This window comes from Monodelphis domestica, chromosome 1, assembly GCF_027887165.1.
Source record: "Monodelphis domestica isolate mMonDom1 chromosome 1, mMonDom1.pri, whole genome shotgun sequence".
Lineage (NCBI taxonomy): Eukaryota > Metazoa > Chordata > Mammalia > Didelphimorphia > Didelphidae > Monodelphis > Monodelphis domestica.
Window position 1 is genome coordinate 671,848,883 of NC_077227.1, and position 20,989 is coordinate 671,869,871.

At 39.1% G+C, this 20,989-nt stretch overlaps 2 protein-coding genes across 4 annotated transcripts in view; one reads left to right on the top strand and one right to left on the bottom strand.

The window, feature by feature from the left end:
- Positions 1 to 81: 81 nt before the first annotated feature.
- Positions 82 to 9,281, bottom strand: MORN2 (MORN repeat containing 2). The gene is made up of 5 exons (XM_007477003.3): positions 9,145 to 9,281; positions 7,830 to 7,880; positions 6,897 to 7,003; positions 5,075 to 5,211; positions 82 to 313 (listed from the first exon to the last, which is right to left on the bottom strand). The coding sequence occupies exons 1-5, from the start codon at positions 9,173 to 9,175 to the stop codon at positions 211 to 213; spliced, it is 429 nt and encodes a 142-aa protein (XP_007477065.1). The 5' UTR covers positions 9,176 to 9,281; the 3' UTR covers positions 82 to 210.
- Positions 9,272 to 20,989, top strand: part of DHX57 (DExH-box helicase 57) — a 72,121-nt gene continuing 60,403 nt past the window's right edge. For all 3 annotated transcript variants that reach the window (XM_007477011.2, XM_007477012.2, XM_001362649.3), the window contains exon 1: positions 9,272 to 9,554. The gene's annotated coding sequence lies outside the window, so the exon portion shown is untranslated. The remainder of the gene's footprint in view (positions 9,555 to 20,989) is intronic.

Genomic DNA, 20,989 nt, shown 5'->3' on the forward strand with positions numbered 1-20,989 from the left:
GTTCAACTACTCCCTGACTGGAACCCTCTCAGTTATTTTAAACTATTTCTAAAAATTTGAAAATAAAGTTGCAAAGAGAAATAAATGGATGATTTTATTGGATAACTCATAGTACAGTAAGTAGTATATGAAACATCTAATGAAACACTTGGCCATAATTGCTTAAGAATATCATCAACTTAAACATTATTACTTCAGCTTTAAGACCTTCTACATTTGTAGCTTTAGTTTCAGCCCTGGAGCAGCTGTGAAATGAAAGGTACCACTCCATTCCAATCCACGAATGTCAGTATATTCTCCCTTACCTTCCACCCTGAAAAAGTAAAAATGCAAGGTTGTTCATATAGTATATTCTGTTCAGAAATATGTTAACATTGTGGAATGATCGACTATGATAGACTTAGCTACTCTCAGCAATACAATGATCCAGGGCACTTCTGAGGGACTTATGACAAAGGATGTTATCCATCTCTGGAGAAAGAACTGCGAGAGTCAGAATGCAGATAAAGCATATGATTTTTCAACTGTTTGTTTGGGTTTATGTTTTGGGGTTTTGGTTTTATATGATTATTCTCTTAGAAAAATGAATAATACGGAAATATCATTCGCATGATGATCCATGTATAACCTAGACAGAATTGCTCGCCAGCTCTAAGGGGGAGAGGAGACAATTTGAAACATGACTTCAGAAAGTTTATGTGGAAATTTGTTATTACATGTAACTGGTAAAATAAAATATCTTTACAAAAAAATAACTGTTAACCTGATGAATAAAGTACTACTGGGGTAGCTGGTACACTCTGGACCCTAGACACTTATTTCTTTCCAGTTTCAAAGTCTGGTCTGATATCAACTAAAGTTATTGCAGGGTTCCACGGAGGACTTGTTTTCTGCCAGCCCTTTATCCCCCAGCATAGTTGATATATAGAATATAGAAAGATAATGAGTTTTTGATGTATTTACATCCTGTTATCCCTTGAAATATAAGCACAGCTCTGGTTTAGTCAAGAGGAAATTATTTTGTTAAGTGATAAAAAATGGGACAAATCCTTGTAGGATTTCAAACAGCTAAGCCCTGGAAAAGTCAGCAGTTTGGGTGAATGGAAGTCAAAGCCAGTAGTTGAAGAACTCAGTTCTTCACCTCTTTGGGGGAAGATAGGATTTTCTCTTCCCTTACCCAGACAGGGCATGTAACATCAGAGCTACTCATCCAGGAAACAGCTCATCAGAGAATTGGAAAAGGAGTTAAAGAGAGTTCAGAGCACACAACAGACAGAGAAAAATACAGAGAGGCAGTTACTTCAGTAAGGGTACTGTTTCTAGGAGCGGCACCTCTGGCAATAGAAAAAGGAAGCCTGGCAATAAAAAGCTCTTGAAAGGAGCAGACCCTAAGAACCCAAGGTTTGCTCTCTTGAGTCTGTAGCTGGTAACTTGGCCACCTAGTGAGGAAGGGTGGAGGTGAGTAGAAAGAAAAACCTGAATTCACATTATATCTACTTAACAAATGGTAAAATCCTCTTGATAAGATAAACTCATTTGAATTCGGGGTAAAGTATCAGCTTAATTTGTCTTCAGTACCCCTGGGCCTTTTAAAATAACATTTGAGGAGGAGACTGAGTTATGGCTAGTCATATATCCCTGGACTAACTAGTCTTTGAAATGAAATCTATAACCAAATGGGCAGAAAGAGAGAATTAGAACTCAGCCAATCAGATAAAAAAGCTAGTGATACCAGACTGATTTCTTTGGGGGAAGCATGGCCAAGTGGCATTGCCCCTTTTCTAAGGAACTACATAATCCCAGGAGAGAAGAGACCCTTGCAGCCCAATTGGTGGAGAAAGTAAGAATGGCAGGAAGTGAATGCTCTCTGACCAAGGTAGGAGCTATAGAAATGGGAGTTGGTAGAAGTAGAAAGGTAATACTGGGCAGGCAGAGTAATTTAAAAAGTATGCCTTCTAAATTCTAGGGAGGAATTCCTCGAGTACACCAAGTTTTTGCACTAAACTTCTGTAGAGAAAAGAGTGCCCTAGACCAGTGGAGGAAAGGCTGGGACAAAGCAAAGCAGATGTTGCTGAAAAGACTCCATGTAGAGGAGCAAACCCTTCTCTGGGAGGTTCTAAGAGGAAAAGGAACAGACTCTGCCACAAGCATGTGATGCTTGTTGGGGATTCTTAACTGGTTTAAATCTAGAGAATGTATCAGTCCTTTGGGGAAGTGGGGTTCAAAGTAGGAGTGGGCTGTTTTACTTTCTAGTGACCTGGGTGCTTCCCCAGTGCACGAGCCTCAGACCCAACAGAGTACTCTAACTCCTAGGGGCTATGGAGGGGGGAGGCCCTCTACAGAGCTAAGGAAAGTGGTTTTAACTGCTTATGGCACAAGTGTCTTGTTTTATTGGCTTTTTGAGTTAAATAAAACTTGCATTATATTTAATGTATTGTTAGCTGTAGTACTGCAAAGGACCTGAGTGACTTTTTCCTCTTGTCATGGTGACCTAGTCATGAGCCAGAGAGTGATGCTCTCAAGGGAAATCCTGATGTTTCTAGGGGAAATATTAGATGGGAGCATGAGCCAAATGTTCCCAGGACTTAACCTGGTTCATGAAAAAAGAGTCCCTGGGCCATGGGTTCACCTAAATATTCTTTTCATTACTAAAACATTTAATGGGATTTTTAAAAGATTGTTTCCATTTGGTTTCGTTGAAGCTAGCTTGAACCTAGCTTGAACCTCTGTCCAATAAGTCACCATGATATTGAATATGAGTTTGCCTTGTAGAACCTTGCTCTTTTAAAATTTATTATTATTTATGTACTTGAAAATATATACTTAGAAAGATTACATTTTTATAACTTTTAATCTAACTTATTTTGCCCACATCTTTTCAACAGACAAAAACTGCCATTATGGGCACACATGAATCTGGTGAAATAAAAAAATGGAGGCAATTATCTGAAAAATGTATAACCCCAAATGTGGGAACAATGTAAGAAGATTAGGGGCTTCCATTCCAGCAAGGCTGTGGAATGCTCAATGCACCCCAGTTTGCAAGGTCTCTGGGAAATCATAGCTTAGAAATTGCCAGATAAGCAGTCTGCTCCCTAGCATGAGAAAAGCAAACTTTTCCCCTCTCCCCATACTAGATGTTCTTCCAAGAAAATTACTGATGCGGGGTTCTGTGAGAAGAGCATACAGTAGTCTATATAAAGCCAGATCATACATTGATATGCTGATGTGGTGAACTACCTGTGATTTATTATCCTATAGAAAACTCTGTTTAGAACCACTAAGGTAATTTACATTCATTGTTTCCATCTTTTAAATCATTACTAACCATTGCTCCTGCAAAAGGTTTACCTAATCCCTCAGCCTACATCATTTCCCCTATAAATTGTGCACCCCATATCAATAAACTTTGTCACCGTCCAGCAAGAGGATGTCTGTGTTTCTGCTCTGTCAGTCTGGTGGTTCAATCTTCCTGTAATCGCAGAATCATTTTTCTCATCCTGGTTCATTGACCCATAAGTAATTCATCAAGCAGATCTTGATACCCAGAAGTCATTTTGTCCCCAATTATCAGAATATTTTAGGTGAAAGTAGTTTTTTTAATCTGAATTACTCAGAAAACTGCATGAATTTCCTACTTTTTATGTTATGTTATACATAATACACATATAATCCAGATTGAATTGCTTGCCAGCTCCAGGAGGGGGTAGAGAAATAATCTGGATTATTTAACTTCAGAAAATTTATGTGGAAATTTATTGTTACATCTAATTGGTAAACAAAAATAAATTAATTTCCATAATCCCTCTGTAAATAGCCATCATATGATCATATAACCATAGACTTAGCGATGGATGGGACCTTGGAGGTCAAGTCCAACCCCCTCATTTTATAGATGAGGAAATTGAGACCCAAAGAGGTTAACAGTGACTTGCCTATAGTCACACAGCTAGTGAGTACCAGAGGTGGAATTTGAACCCAGGTCTTCCTGATTCCATTTCCTACATTCTATGGCTATATAACCATCTATTACAGTTAAATTGCCTTTAAGTTATAAATACTACGTTTAGCACTCAAAAGATTGTGTGACACACACAATTTAATTTTTTCAGTGTGTTCTCTTAATATTATATGCAGAGAAAAGAATTAATTTGTTCTTCTCAGGGTAGACTTTCATCCTAGAACCCATTAGGGAATGAAAGCCTATTTAGGGTTTCAGAATAAGACCTCAAGGACATTTTGTTATTGCCACAGGCCCAGTATGTTGAGAGGCCTCAGAGCTCAAGAAAGAAAACCATTAGGCTATCCTGCCTCCTTATCTCCTTTGATCTTTAGGAGCCAGAAGAGTCCCTCCTGAGGACATAGCTATCTCTTCATGATCTATTTAACTTGTTTTCTAATTGAGTAGGCTTTCGTGCCTACATTGTGAGTTTGGCCCCCAGACCATGGGGTATCAGACAGAGGGGGTGGGGGTCTTACATCAGGAATCTTCAAAATGTTTTTATCTGGTACTCATGCCATTAGGGTGGTATTGCCTTTTCTGATGAGGAAGAATAAAGATTGCTTCTTCTACTATCCACTCTCTGACTCCAGGTTTGTAATTATAATTTGGGTGGGTGGTCATTTTATTTCATCCCTCACAATGTTATCTTATTTTGTCTTAGATATTCCCTATTTCATAGTTGAAGAAAGTAAAGTACAGAGAACTTAAGTAATTTCCCCAATATTGTGTGATATTGTTAGAAGTGAGGCTATGACTTTACAAAAAAAAAGTCAGATACATTGATGAAAAAAAGTTCTACACTGAAAATGGAAGGCATGAACAAATAAATAAGTAAAAGGTTTAGAAAAATTGAATTTAAAGTGAAATTTCTTTTGGAAACCCAAAACATAATTCCTGTTTTAGCCTTTTCCTCTTTGGTTGTCTCAAGTAAGACTAACAATGCATAGAAACTAAATTTTAAAAGACTATATTTTATATAGATGTGATATTTAAACAAACTATTCTGAAAGGAAAATAAGCAGGAATGATAATATAGCTTAACTAGCATATTTGGTTTTTTTTTAATTTCACCTGTTTTCTATGAAACTGCCAGTATATTTTGCTCCATTTGGGAATGTGTATGTCCCTGTTCCATGATACATGTTATCCTTGAACTCGCCTTCATATACTGCTCCTGAAAAATGTTCGAGTCTTCCAATTCCATTCATCTGTTAGGAAAAATAGAAGGAAAATTAGTGACTTATTTTCATAGCATTATCAGATCCATATATAAACATGGAGGATACAGGCCAAGGTGGGCCAGTCCTCAAAGAATTTGCAGATATTCCCTGCCTGTTTTCAGACCTTAAAGCAGAGGTTTTTAATGTTTTTGTTTTTTGTTAGGGCCCTTTTTAACAGTCTGGTGAAGTCTAAGGACTCCTCAGAATGATGTTTTTAAATTCATAAAATTACAAAAGAAACCAATTATATTGACATAAATTTTCTTTAGAAAAAAAAAATAGGTCCAAGGACCCAAGAGAACAACCTCTGACTTGAAGCCTGTATAATCTCTGCATAGTTCTGAGTGGCCTTAGAGAGAGCATTCTCAGTTACTTTCAGTCTGCTTCAAATGAAACAAGAGGAGAACTTTGGGGAGACTATTTTGATTCAGGGCTTCTAATTGGCAAAACCAATGACTCAGAAGCTGATCTAGAACTGCCTGAAAGAGCTGTGATCCAGGCCTCTACCAAATGCTTTTCCTAGGAGGGCAAATACTTTTAGTTGCCAGGTCAGGGAGGAGCATTTGGCCTCATTCTCCAATCTGGATGCCACATGTCACCTCCTCAGTTCCATCTGTATTTATTCTATCCTGATCTTAGGAGTATTCTGTGATCTGAGTTCAAGAGACAGAGAGGTCCCATCAGAGATCCTACCTACAGCCAGAGATGGTAGCAGTAGTCACTAGAGTGGTAGCAGCTAACAGCAAAAAGAGATAAATTGTGAGCCTTAGTGATGGAGAGAAGTAGTGGCTACATACCCTATCAAAGCATTGACCCTTAAAGCCCAACAGAGAACTATACCTAGGGGAAACTTCAGGAGAAGTCCACAAGGGCAAAAGGGACTTCCAGGGGCAGGCCAGTAAGCCTTGGCCAAATGTGTTCTGTATACATCCACCTTACTAATACTGCTTTTCAAGTTTGAATCCATATTTCCAGCAGGACATTGTGGATACAAAGAAAATGTGTGCCTCAAGGTCAGAGGGAATGTCAGGTATATATATATATATATATATATATATATATATATATATATATATATGATTTTTAATTTTTTTTTTACCAAAGGATTGGCCTATTTTGTTAGTGGTAAAATAGATCTAGGATACTCTGACAATAAAAATACTGAAACTGAAAGCAAACTAGATTAAACGTGTAACATTTTGTGTGTGTGTACCTCTTGGTAAATCCCTTTTCCAGAAGCTAGAGTACTTTCAATTGGTTGAGTGAGAAAGCACATGAAGGGGGAGGGTTCAGGAAACAGAAACCACAGCCTATCAGAGATACTGGACAGAATCCTGAGAGTAGCAGCTGCCCTCCAAAGATGTAGCCAGTTAGTTATCAGTACTAGTTGGGGGAGTACCCCAGGAAGGTGTGTTACACGTTAAAAAAATCTAGTTTACTTTCAGTTTCAGTATTTTTATTGTCAGAGTATCCTAGATCTATTTTACCTCTAAAAAAATAGGTCAATCCCTTTCCCAACAGTTTTCATGTGTCCATGTGGTGACATACTATACAGTTAAATTGTCTTTAGGCATTACATGCAGCACTCTGTACACACTAGGATTACTTACCCCATTCTGACTATTATGCTAATAAAAGAATACTGATTTAAAGTGAAAAGAAACTTAGATTACTTTGTCATCTTTCCAGGCCCCGGTATAAATTATTCCATTGGGAGTGGTGTGAACCCCTGCTCCATTTCTCTCAAAGACTCCAGGAGATATCCTTGTACAGTCACCCTCTGAAAAAACAAATATCCAAGATTGCATGCAAAAGTGAAATCTGTTTCTGCAGAATGTGCATTTTTTACCTTTATGAGCATCCTCCTATAGCTACCCCTCTGTCCCAAAGATCTGAGATGAAATGACTTGTTCAAGGTCACACAGTGTGTCAGAGCCTAGGGCTCAAATTCAGGAAGCCCAGGGCTCTTTCCACCTAAGTGGCGTCCATTTGAGTATGTTCTTTTTAATGGCAAAAATGTCTTAAATACCTACATTGATATTAGTTGTGTAATAATAATAATAGCAACAACAATAGAATTTATGTATGGCTTTAAGGTTTACAAAGCACTTTGCAGATGTGAATTCATTTGATCCCTCCAACAATCCCATGAGATAGGGGTTATTATTATTCCCACTTTACATATGGGAAAACTTGAGGCAAAAAGATATTGACTTGTCTAGGGTCATATAGTTAAATGTCTGAGATAGTATTCAAACGAAGTCTTTTCTGACTTCAAGTCTTTTGCTCTTACTCACTGTGCCAATATATGACAAAATCATCATTTTTGGTGCACATATAGATTAGCAAATCATTTGTAATAACTCAGTAACCAAAATCCAAGGTTTGGAACCATTGTACTATATACCTTAAAAAAAAAAAACAACCTTTAATCTCCTTTGACTTCAGTTCCAGAAGTCTGGTTTCTAGTTGATTAATTTGAGGGCTGAAATTCATTATGCTTAAGAATTAAAATGTTTAACAGAAACTTTATGAAATATATGGCTACCTCAGTTCTTACTTGTTATTTAATTTTTACTTCTATAAAAATATAAAGATATTCTTACCATATTTGTCTCCATTTGGGAATATAAAGCATAATTTATATACTTGTGGGTCTGTTTTTAAAGAGAACAAATGTTATTTAAGTTTAAAGATCTTAATGTCATAAGCTATATCACAATTAGCACAAAATGACCCCTTATTTTTTATCACAGCAATATCACAATGACATGGAAGTTTTTCAATGTCAATTTGGTTAATGCAGGGAAATAATGCAACAAATCCACCTAGGTTCTGGTCATTCAAGCTATTTCAAGTCTCTTGCCTTCTTTTTACATAAGTTCCATTTGGGATCTGTCACAGAAACCACCTGCGAAGTGTCCTACTGACTAGACTCAGAGGTAGGGTAGAGAATAATTAGAAATAGAGATTAATGTTAAACTTCTGTTAGTAGATGGGTAAATATATATTGGAATATTCTGAGGACAATCTCCTTTCTCCAACCATTTTACTGGGTGTAGAGCTGCAAAAGATGTGAGCCGTCTTCTAGTCCAATTCCATAATTTCTATAACTGAAGAAGCAGAGGTCCAGAGCTGCTGAGTGATTTTTGTCTGGTTAGACAGAGATAACTAATCAGAATCTGAAGCCAGGTCCTAACTACAAGTCCAGAGCCTCTTCCATTACATCACAGTACTTTCACATCTCTTTCTATCTCACCACAAGGTTTCACTCACTCCATCTTTTCTTTCTTTCCCTAATTCCCACTTCGTTCTGCACCCAAATTGATTCTCAACCCTTTCACAGTTGTAAGCATGCCCTTATCTGCAGGAGTACCCAACCTGCCCAGGCCTAACAATTCAGCATAGTATGCATTCTTTTTAAAATTAAAATGATTGTATTTTAGAGATTCCATCTCGGTTCCTGTCTGTGTGTGATCTCATCAAGTGGATTAAACCTTTCTGGACCTCGGTTTCCTCATCAGAAAATGAGGAGACTGGACTAAATGCCTTTCAAATCTAGGACCGTATGACTCTACGGTCCCGCCTCCAGTCAAAGATAATCCCTCTCTGGTAGCACTGAGGGCGCCGAGGTTGGCAATGGCTACTTAGCCTTGGTATCTCCCTTTCCTGGGCAACCCACGGACACACCTGTAAGGAGAGAGCCCACAGAGGTGTGGTGGCAGCAGTTGTAGGACCTACAGGTGGATTACTCCGTCCAGCCTGCTGTTTTACAAATGAGGCAACTGAGGCCCGAGGGGTCGGAGAATCTGGAGAAGGGAAAAGTCCCTCATTAAGGGGTCACCCGGCGAGTAGATAAAAAGTTTGGGGGACGGACAGCCCTCCCGCTCTAATTCGTCGCCCCGCCCCCTGTTGGACCACCTTTAAACACTTCTGAAGACACCGAGCTCATTTTCAGAAGGGACACAGATCCCCCGGCGCTCAGCGGCGGCGGCGGCGACGACACCTAGATCACCCCCCTCCCACACCCACACCCACTCCCGGGACCCAAAGCCCACCCAGCGGCTGAGCAACCTAGATCTAACTGGCTACGCCCCTACAGGAAGTCAGACCAGACCCGCGCCCCAGTCACCAGGGCGACGGGTTCGCTTCTGACCCGGAAATGGAAGTTAGGCGGCGCCGGCCCTAGTGGAGGAGCCAATCGGAAGGCAGTAGGGTCGTGAAGGGACTGCACCAGCACCACCAGCGAAAGCAGCTTAACCGAGGCCAGGCCTCCTCCAAGAGTACCTAGAAGCCTGATTCTGCAGAACTCTGCCGGCTCCTGGGTTGAGGTAAGTGGTCGAGGGACCCAGCTCCTGATGCCGCAGCCCTCAGCACATGAGTGCGTGGCCTCCCGCCCCTTGTCGGGGCTGAACCTGCGCTTGGTCGATGGCCATCGCTGCCGGTCTTGGGAGGTAATGGGGGTGGGGGTGGGGGGCTCTGCGTTCTCTTTTGGGGGCCTGTGGGGAGGAGCCAGGACCTCGTTGTGGGATGGAGAACTGGAGGTATCTGCCAGCAGGCTGAGATTCCCTGGACGAGTTAAAGAAAAGCTTCGTTTTCCGGGCGATCACTTCCATCCTGAATAGAAATGGGTTCCTTGGGAGGGATGGGGACGTGGAAGGTAGATGAGACAAAGTATTCCACGATGTGCCTGGAAATGTGGGGGTACTTACCTAGGGAAGGAAGAATTGATTAGAATGGCGTTTGGGATGTGGCCTTGTGTATCCTAAGTTCAAATCCCGGGTCTGCCACTTGGTAGTGTGACTTGTGTGACAAGGAAATCACTTTAAAAGACTGATATATATTAATTTAAGGTCGCCAAGGAATTCAGCTATGTAATTCCTAAATGAAAACTCAAGTCAGCAGTCAACCTTTTATGGAGTTTAATTACAAACAGGAGGAAGAAAGGTATTAGAGATAGAGAGAGGGAGAGAGAAAGGGGAGAGAAGGGAATAGGGCTTAAATACCCCTTCTGTTTAGGCTGGGCCAAAAGGCCCAAGCCCTTAGATAGCTGGGGCAAAGAAAGGAGATCAGTCCCTATTACTCACGTGACCAAAATGGAGAAACAGTCTCAGGGGCCTCCACCTCCAGCTTCCTTCAGAGCAAGCTTCTCAGACCACCTCTCCAACCACTCAGAGCCAAAACTCTCCAACCAACCACCTCTCAGTCCTCAGACCCCGCTATCTTTAAGGAAACCATCCAAGTTCCCTCCCCTCAGTTCTCACATCTACCAATCACTGTCCATGTCTTCCCTGTGCCAATGGTGGCTCTAGCTTAACCCAGGACCGCCCAGAGGTCTGTGGCTTTGCACATGTCTGTTGAAGGTCATATTCTCAAATAATTAAATTTTGATCTATGCTGCAGCCCTTCCTAAATCCTGTTAGGACTGAGTGGGGTGGAAATTGTATTTTCCAAGACCTGGTTCTGTCATTCCAAGTATCTCTATTGTATCAATTCTAAAATCAATCATGACTCAGAAATTCCTGTTCTGTGCTTAAGCATAGGTCAAAGCCCTTTCCATTGTTCAGCAAAAGGTTTCTGTCCTAAAGTAATCTTAAGAAGGGAGGAGGAGGAACCTCCCATGCCAATTGGGTTCACATTCCAATAGACTATCACTAAGAAATTTTCCAAGTATGAAATTTCCCAATGGTGAAATTTCCAACATTTATAAGTCTAAGAAATTTTGAGGTTTACAATCCCCCCTGATGATCATTGGGAGACTAGTCTCCCCATTGATCATTTAACATAATCATTTTGTAGTTCTAAATTCACTTCTAACTAAAGATTTACACAATATTCAACTTTCTAAGAGAAATTAGAATAGTGAGAGAGGAAATAGAGAAGAAAAGAAAGCAAAACCAATGGTTTGCTAGGCGCATTGACAGAAAGCCAAATTAGGGGCAGTCCCTTTTGGCATAAATGTGTACAATTACAATAAATGTTCAATCAAGTTCAGTCCAATCAAATCATATCCAAAGTTCATTCTTGATCTTCTTGATGAAGTGTAGGTTTTCGGCATCTTTCTGCAACAGTTCATTCTCTGGATATAAAAGTTTCAAGCTTCTTTCTTGAAGATCTTTTCTCGAACAAAATCAAATCTTGAATTTTTACAAAAGTACAATCTTAAACAAAATTCAAAATTCTTGGATTTTTATAAAAATACAATCTTAAACAAAAAAAAATTCAAAAATAAAAAAATATTCTTAGATTTTAAATTAAAATACAATCCCCCCTGAAGTAAGTATTAAAAAAAATATATATCAAGTTTAGCTCAGAATGTAATGTTCAGTTATGGGGGTGTATGTGTCAATTATCAAAAGAATAGAAAAATAATAAAAAACATAAGAAAAATTCAAAATAGGCCTTGTATAGGTCCAGTTTAAAGTAATTTCTATCCCACAAGTATGTAGGACAGAATGCAGTAATATTTCACTTAGCCATTTGTAGCCAAGACTATAGGAAGTTGCCATAATATAAGAAGAACAAAATTAGAATTCTATTTTGATGGGGAAATGTCATTCCCTCGTCTGATTTTTTTTTTCAGAGATATAGGGAGCCAGCATGATAGTCAAGCTTTGTACTTGTTTGAGTACTTCACAAAGAGTGTAGATACAAGGAAGTCCTACGACTTAAACATAAGTTAAGCGTCACAACCTCGAGTCTCACTTTAATATTTCTTGTGTGCTCTATTGGCACTCTTCAGGTTTAGTCTGTTCTCCTTGTGTTTATCCCTTTTCCTGGAATCAGACACAAGCATTAATCACAGTCCTATAATATTTTATCAATAAATGGCAGGTTCCCATAGTTTAAAGCTTTTAGGAATATATTGATATTATAGCAAGAGTATATATATTAACTTGTATTACTGCATGGAAAAATGATATTAATATTAATTATGTGTACCTTCAGTACAAAAAATGAGAAAAAAATCAAATATTCTAATCAAAAAATAAAAGAAAAGAAATAAGAAAAATAAGGAAAAAAAATCAGTAATTCAATATATTCTTGAAAAAAAAAACAGCATCCATTTGTCTATGGATTATTATCTCCAATTCATATGATAAGATAGAGTCACAATTCATATGATAGGATAGAGTCAATCAGTCTCAGCAGAAGATGCTTTCTTCACATGTGAGCAGTGAATCCAAGAGTCTCTTTCTCCAATCTTTATAGATGTTGGAGTAGTTAATAATAATATTTGGAATGGTCCTTCCCATGAAGGTTGAGTTGCTCCAGTTTGCTTGAAATTCTTGATATAAACTTTATCTCCTGGGTTCAGGTCATGCAGAGAAAAGTCTAATGGTCCGGCTTGTACTGCAGCTCCGGATTCATGAAGTTCACGCAGTTTGTGCTGTAACTCCTGTATATAGGAAGCAATAGTAATATCTCCCCCTAATAGCGATGTATAAGCCGGGGAGAAAGGCTTAGCCTGTATAGGCGGATGTCCAAAAAGCATCTCAAATGGTGAAATATGTAAGTCTCCTCTAGGCCTGCTTCTAAGATAAAATAGGGCCAGAGGGAGAATTTCAGGCCATTTTAAATGGGTCTCAGTGCATAATTTGCCAATCATAGTCTTAAGTTCTTTATTCATCATCTCCACTTGACCTGAGCTCTGGGGATGATATGGAACATGGAATTTTGGAGTTATCCCCAAGCAAGAATATATTTGGTTTAAGACAGAATCGGTAAAATGACTCCCTCTATCAGAGTCAATACGTGCTGGCAGGCCAAAACGAGGAATAATTTCTTTTAAAAGTATCTTTGCAACAAAATCTGCTGTGGCTCGGGTTGTAGGAAATGCTTCCGGCCATCTGGTTAGTTGATCTACAATTACTAGACAAAATTTATAACGTCCAGCCTTTGGCATCGTTATGAAATCTATCTGTGGATGTTCAAAAGGTGTGTAAGCCAGAGGACGTCCCCCAAAGGCTTTTCCACGATATGCATGTTGGTTATATGCCTGGCAGATAGGGCAGGCTGAACATACTTTAGAGGCTATAGTAGTTATACCAGGGAATATCCATACTTTCTTGACAGAGTCCACAATGCCCTGGGTGCCAAAATGACCATTTTTATGAATAGATTGGCAAATTTGGTTATAGAACTTCTAGGGAGCAGGAGTTTTCCTTCAGATGACACCCATACTCCATTAATTTGTTTTGCTTTAAATTTTTGTTTCCATTTTTCCACTTCCTTTTCATTATAGGAAAGTGATAAATTTAAATTATCAGTGGTTGTTAATGTTAAAATTAATCCAGGTCCTTCTATGGCTGCTAGTTTTGCAGTGGCATCTGCTCGGTCATTTCCTCTAGAGACAGGGTCAGAGCCACCTGTATGGGCAGAGCAATGAACTACAGCTAGGGCTTTAGGCAGTTTGAGAGCAGAAAGAACTTCATTAATAATTTCTGCATTAGATATGGATTTTCCAGCTGAGGTTAAAAATCCTCTCTGGAGCCATAGCATCCCAACTGAGTGACAAATGCCAAAAGCATATCTAGAATCCATATAAATTGTTGCCTTTTTATCCTTGGAAATTATACAAGCTTGTTTTAGAGCTATGAGTTCTGCTCCTTGAGCACTAATGTTAGAAGGTAGTGAAGCTGACCATTCAATGGCAAATTCTGAGACTACGGCAGCTCCAGTGTAACGTATGCCATCCCTCATAAAAGAGGAACCATCGGTAAATAAAATCAGATCTGCATTGTCTAAGGGAGTGTCCAAGAGATTATCTTGAGGCTTTTCTGCCATGGACACTAATGTTTCACAGTTATGTAATGGTTCTCCTAAAGTAGGTAAATCTGGAAGCAAGGTGGCAGGGTTAAGAGTTGAACAGCGTTTCAAGGTAATATTTTCACTATTTAATAAGGTTATTTCATACCTTGTAATTCTCTGATCCGAGAATGCCTGTGTTCTATGTTTTATCAATAATGCTTCTATCTCATGTGGGCACATTATTGTTAATGGACATCCCAATACTAAATCAACGGTTTTTGTTACTAGTAAGGCTGTAGCAGCTACTCCTCTAAGGCATGGTGGTGCTCCTGCTGCTACTGGGTCTAGTTGGGCAGAATAATAAGCAATTGGGCGCTGAGAAGGTCCCAAAGTCTGAGTTAACACACCAGAGGCTACACCTCTTCGCTCATGCACATATAAAGTAAATGGCTTGTTGTAATCTGGGATGCCTAGAGCAGGGGCAGACATGATAGCCTTTTTTAGATCTGATAGAGCTGACAAGTGTTCAGGCTCTAATTTGAGGGGTTCAGGAACCGAATCCTTTGTTAACGCTATAAGGGGTTTAGTGATTTCCCCATAGCAAGGAATCCATTGTCTAGAAAACCCTGTTGCTCCTAAAATTGCTCTCAGCTGTTTCTTAGTGGTAGGAGCACTCAATTTTGGAATGTTCTCAATTCGTTTTGGAGAAATATAACGAGCACCCGCAGTCAAGATGAATCCCAAATATTCTACTTTTTGGAGACACCATTGAACTTTATCCTTAGAGATTTTATGTCCTCTTTTGTGCAATTCCAAAAGAAGGTGTTTGCTATCTTCTTGACATGTTTTTGCATCTGTTGAAGCCAAGAGTAGATCATCTACATATTTGATTAATTTGCTATTTTTAAATGTTATATTGTCTGTGTCTTGGCTCAAAATTTGCTCAAATAAGCTCGGACTTTCGACATAACCCTGTGGCAGCCGACACCAGGTATATTGTGAGCCCTTCCAGGTGAAAGCAAAAATATGCCTGAAGTTCTCATGTATTGGTATGGAAAAGAAAGCTGAACACAAGTCTACTACTGTAAAGTATGTAGCTGTGCTAGGAATAGATGAAATAATAGTATATATGTTAGAAACTATGGAGTGTCTCTTTATAACGTGATTATTCACTGCCCTTACTTCCTGTACGAATCTATAGAGGTGCTTGCCATCGGGCCCTCTTTTTGGTTTTTTAATTGGCAGGATGGGCGTGTTGTATTCAGATTTGCAAGGGATTATTATTCCCTGTTCTATTAATGAGTTAATAACTGGTGTAATACCCTCAATTGCCTCCTTTGAGAGGGGATACTGAGGGATAGAAGGAGGTGGGCTAGATTTAGTTTTTATCTGTACAAGAACAACAGATTTAAGTAAGCCTACATCAGAAGAAGATGTGGCCCAAAGAGACTCCGGTATATCTTTAGGTATTTCAGAAGTGGAAGGCTCTTTTGCCTCCTGGTTTTCCGAGAGAAGTACAGGGAGTAAATTTAAAGATTCCTCTGGTATTTCTAATGATAATGAGCCATCTGGGGAGCAGGTTATTGTGGCTCTGAGTTTGCATAGAAGGTCCCTCCCCAGCAAATTTAAAGGGGAGTCAGGCATCAAAAGGAAGGAGTGTTGTACCTCTAGGGGTCCTACAGACACCATTCTAGGAGGAAGTCTTTTAACTCTTTGGGTTATTCCTGATACTCCCATTACATTCTCTGAGCCAATAGAATAACATTGTAAATCAGGTGTTCTCTTTAATACAGACCAGGAAGCTCCAGTGTCTAATAGACAATCATAATAGGTGTTACCCACCTTTAAGGTAACATGGGGTTCATTAGTATGGGGAGGGCAGTGGATAGGGACAACGGGTAGTAGGACATCAGGGTCCGGGAAATCAAAGGTTGTATCCTCTGATTCTTGTGCCCCAGCCCCCCCCGGACACCATCATTGTGTTTGGGATATTCCTTGGGCACCCCCCTGAAGGGCACCTCTCTGAGGGTCATTAGTACCTTGAGTATTTTTTGGACGAGCGCCATTTCTCATATATTGTTGTTGTTCATTAAGATTATAATTTTCTTCAATTGGAGCATTGTCATTTTCCCAATTCCTATTTCTATAATTCTGGTTTCTAAAGTTCTTATTTCTATATTCATTATAGTTATTTCCATAGTCATTATTATAATTTCTAGAATTCTGGTTTCTATAACCATTATCATTATTTCTATAGTTATTATTTCTAAAGCTGTTATTAAACTGTGTATTCCTTCCAAACCTCTTAAGAAAGGTTCTACATTCCATCATTTTGTGGCCCTTCTTCTCACAGAAGTGGCAAGTAATGGATTGATAATTGGATTTCTGGAGAGGGGCAATTGTCGTTGGTTCATTATCATGCCCACTTTCTAATTTAGTCATCCTATCTATTAAATATCTTATTTTTTTCTTCACTTCCTCCATGTCATCATTATTTTCTTCCTCCTTTTCCTTGTTTCCCTTTAAAACATATATAGCTGTTTTTCGCAATTCTTCAAGGTCCATATCTGACCATCTTGGGCATTGTGTTCTAAAATAATTCTTAATTGCTTTGCAAGAGTTATTTACAAAGATTCTTCTAACTTGTCTTAAACTACTCTCTTTAGTTAATCTCAATCTAAGTATCTGTCCCCAAACTCGATAATTCTATCCATAAATCTAGAAGGTGTTTCTTCTTCCTTTTGCTTAATTTTTTCCAGTTCCATCCACTTATCTGTACTGTCTGCACATTCCTTCATTGCCGTGAGGATGGCCTCTCTACAACGGTATAGTTGTAGATAATCCTCAGGATTGTTATAGTCCCATTCGGGATCCTGAGATGGCCAATGTGCTGCATTACGCCCCCGGGTTTTGTTGACATGAGCAATTATTTTATTTTTTTCACGTTCACTTAAAAAAGCCTGCAGTAAGTTCTCAACGTCCTTGTAAGACGGATTATACAGAAAAAAATATGTCTCCCATCTTTTTTGTTACTAGAAAAGGATCTTGTTCATATGTGGGGATATTTCGTGTAAATTCATTTATTTCTTGGGGAGTAAACGGTATCCTATGTCTTAAAGTCACCACATCCCCATTCCATCCTATTTCAGGTACTTCTCTTAGAGGAAACAGTCCTCTAGTTGAATTTTGTACCTGTGGGTCAGTTTGACAAGGACAGGTTTCTCTAGGAGGACAAGATCTCCTTTGCATTGGAATTTGGTTTTCTGTAGGAGAGGGAACATGAGAAACTGGGATTGCAGGGGAAGGGTTTTGGGGATTAAATTCAGTCAAGATTTGCACTACACGAGAGAAGCAGTCTGTTAACTGGGCTATAGGGAAGGTGTTTTCCATCTCTATTTCAGGGAAGGAAATTTCCTCATTCAAAGGTTCAGAAACAGGTCTGTTTCTGGTAGAGTGGGTGTTTGCCAATTGATCCTGTAAGAAACTTTTTAGATCTTCTAATTGGGCTTGCATTTTGTCCTCAATTTTTTTTATCTTAGCATCTCTAAATATAGTATTGAGGAGTACAAAAATGACAGTACCTATTAATATAAAAATTTGGAGGTATCCTTCATTCCTCAATGCCCCTAATTCTTCAGCTGCCATATAATTGTCAAAGAATGTAGTACTCATTTATATATATATATATATATATATATATATATATATATATATATATATATATATTTTGTAATTTCACAAAACACGTGGGGAGCAGGGCAACAAACTTTCCACAGGGTTTTTTTTTTTTCCTAATCCAGGAAGTTGTTCCTTAAGGGAAAGGATATTTAGAAACAGCTCTTCCAGCCAGGACTTTAGGGTCCTGTTGCTGAGATTTAAAACAGCTGTTTTCTGTCTATCAGAGTCACACAGCTGGGAAGTATCCGAGGTCCGATTTGAACCCAGGCCCTTCTGTCTCTAGGCCTGGCTCTCAATCCGCTGAGCTACCCAGCTGTCCCTTAAGATTAAAGGGAAGAAAAAGAAAAACTGCTGATTCCAATTTAACTTAAGGAGAAAAGAGAAGAGAGAACAAGTTTTTTTATACTCACGTGTTCTAGCAGCTGTGTCTTTAAGCCAAGTTTTTTGTTAAAAGGGACTAAGTGGTGAGACAGTATAGTAAAAAGGCAAGGAATTTCAGAAGTTTATTGAGAGAATTCTTTAGACTCCCTTCGTGGTCGCCACAATGTGACAAGGAAATCACTTTAAAAGACTGATATATATTAATTTAAGGTCGCCAAGGAATTCAGCTATGTAATTCCTAAATGAAAACTCAAGTCAGCAGTCAACCTTTTATGGAGTTTAATTACAAACAGGAGGAAGAAAGGTATTAGAGATAGAGAGAGGGAGAGAGAAAGGGGAGAGAAGGGAATAGGGCTTAAATACCCCTTCTGTTTAGGCTGGGCCAAAAGGCCCAAGCCCTTAGATAGCTGGGGCAAAGAAAGGAGATCAGTCCCTATTACTCACGTGACCAAAATGGAGAAACAGTCTCAGGGGCCTCCACCTCCAGCTTCCTTCAGAGCAAGCTTCTCAAACCACCTCTCCAACCACTCAGAGCCAAAACTCTCCAACCAACCACCTCTCAGTCCTCAGACCCCGCTATCTTTAAGGAAACCATCCAAGTTCCCTCCCCTCAGTTCTCACATCTACCAATCACTGTCCATGTCTTCCCTGTGCCAATGGTGGCTCTAGCTTAACCCAGGACCGCCCAGAGGTCTGTGGCTTTACACATGTCTGTTGAAGGTCATATTCTCAAATAATTAAATTTTGATCTATGCTGCAGCCCTTCCTAAATCCTGTTAGGACTGAGTGGGGTGGAAATTGTATTTTCCAAGACCTGGTTCTGTCATTCCAAGTATCTCTATTGTATCAATTCTAAAATCAATCATGACTCAAAGAAATTCCTGTTCTGTGCTTAAGCATAGGTCAAAGCCCTTTCCATTGTTCAGCAAAAGGTTTCTGTCCTAAAGTAATCTTAAGAAGGAAGGAGGAGGAACCTCCCTTGTCAATTGGGTTCACATTCCAATAGACTATCACTAAGAAATTTTCCAAGTATGAAATTTCCCAATGGTGAAATTTCCAACATTTATAAGTCTAAGAAATTTTGAGGTTTACACTTGACAGTTAATATCTGAGTCTTAGCTTTTTTTTTTTTTTAAATTAAGTGGTTGGTTTTGATCATCTGTATGTTCCTTCCTGCTCTCTCTTCACCCGCTTTGTTAAGGGATAATCTTTGGAACTTAAATCTAAGAGTTATGAACTAAGGAGTGATTTTTTTTTAACTTCATTTAAAATTTTTGATTTCCAAATTCCCTCTCCCTCTTCATACCCTTTCCCAACCCACTGGGGAGGCAAACAATATGACAACCATTATTTATGTGAAGTCATGCAGAATATATTTTAAGGGGTAATTCCTAATCCTAAAACTTAAGTATTAGAAAAATTTTTGTTCTTATCTAGAATGTAAGAAATGTGTTTAGAATCTGATTCTATGTTTCAAATAGATATTATAATATCTCTATGAGAGTTGTAGGGTATATTTATAACTCTTATTTCCAAGCCCAGGAATGATGTGAGAAGGTGATGGTGTGGGGAGAGTTATGTACAGTGTAAGAGGAGTGTGACATCTCAAAACTCCCAATTAATGCCACTAACAAAATACTCTATAGCCTGATTAACTCACTTTATTAAAAGGTATGAAATAGGGATGAACAATTCTTGCACAACTCTGTTGGACCTTTCAATAGTGTAAGCTAGTACAAACCATTAATTTAGGAGAATTGAAGTTCTTGTCATTGAATGAAAGCAGATGGCACCATGCAGGAAAATGTTTTGTGGTTGATTGAAGACAACTAAATAACACCCTGTAAGGCTTTAGATAAAACAGCAAGCCAATTTGGAGTTGGGCATTCCAACTGGCAATCTGGCAGGTGATAATGACAAATTACTCTGGGGACAACTAACTGGGATGAGAAAAATGATTTCTGGGATTACGGGAGGGTTGAACCGCCAGACAGATAGATCAGACATGCAGACATCCTCTTGCTGAATGGTGACAAAGTTTATTGATTTGGGGTGCACAATTTATAGGGGAAATGATGTAGGCCAAGGGATTAGGTAAGCCTTTTTCAGGAACAATGGTTAATAATGATTTACAAGATGGAAACAATGGATGTAGATTGCCTTAGTGGCTATGAACAGAGTTGTCTATAGGATAACAAATCACAGGTAACATGTTAATTCAACCTGTCAACGTATGAGCCAGTTTTTTTTTAATTTTTATTTTTAATTTCAAACATTGTTCCTTGGTTTAAAAAATCATTTTCTTTTCTTCCCTCCCCTTCCCCCACCACTCCCATAGCCAACGCGCAGTTTGACTGGGTGCCACATGTGTTCTTGATCAGAACCTCTTTCCATGTTGGTATTTGCAATAGGATGTTCATTTAGAGTCTATTTCCCCATTCATATCCCCTTCGACCCATGACATTAAGCAGTAGTTTTTCTTTAGTGTTTTTACTCCCACAGTTTTTCCTCTCGATGTGAGTAGTGTTTTTTCTCCTGTAACCCTCTGGGTTGTTCAGGATCGATGCATTTCCACCAATGGAGGAGTCCATTATATTCAATTGTACCACAGTGTATCCATCTCTGTGTACCATGTTCTCCTAGTTCTGCTCCTCTCACTTCTGCATCACTTCTTGGAGGTTGTCCCAGTTCCCTTGGAATTCCTCCAGTTCATCATTACCTTTGAGCACAATAGTATTCCATCATTAGCATGTACCACAATTTGTTCAGCCATTCCCCAATTGAAGGGCATCCCCTCATTTTCCAATTTTTTGCCACCACAAAGAGCGCAGCTATGAATATTCTTGTACATGTCTTTTTCCTTATTATCTCTTTGGGGTACAGACCCAGCAGTGCTATGGCTGGATCAAAGGGCAGACTTTCTTTTATTGCCCTTTGGGCATAGTTCCAGATTGAC

Bases quoted from the DNA above. Each gene is read 5' to 3' on its own strand.
- MORN2 (XM_007477003.3), bottom strand. From the start codon at position 9,175: ATGAGCTCGGTGTCTTCAGAAGTGTTTAAAG. The intron at 7,881-9,144 runs GTGGTCCAACAG...CTTTAAAAACAG, and splicing joins GTCTTCAGAAGTGTTTAAAG to ACCCACAAGTATATAAATTA. The intron at 5,212-6,896 runs GTAATCTAAGTT...TTTTCCTAACAG, and splicing joins GGGCCTGGAAAGATGACAAA to ATGAATGGAATTGGAAGACT.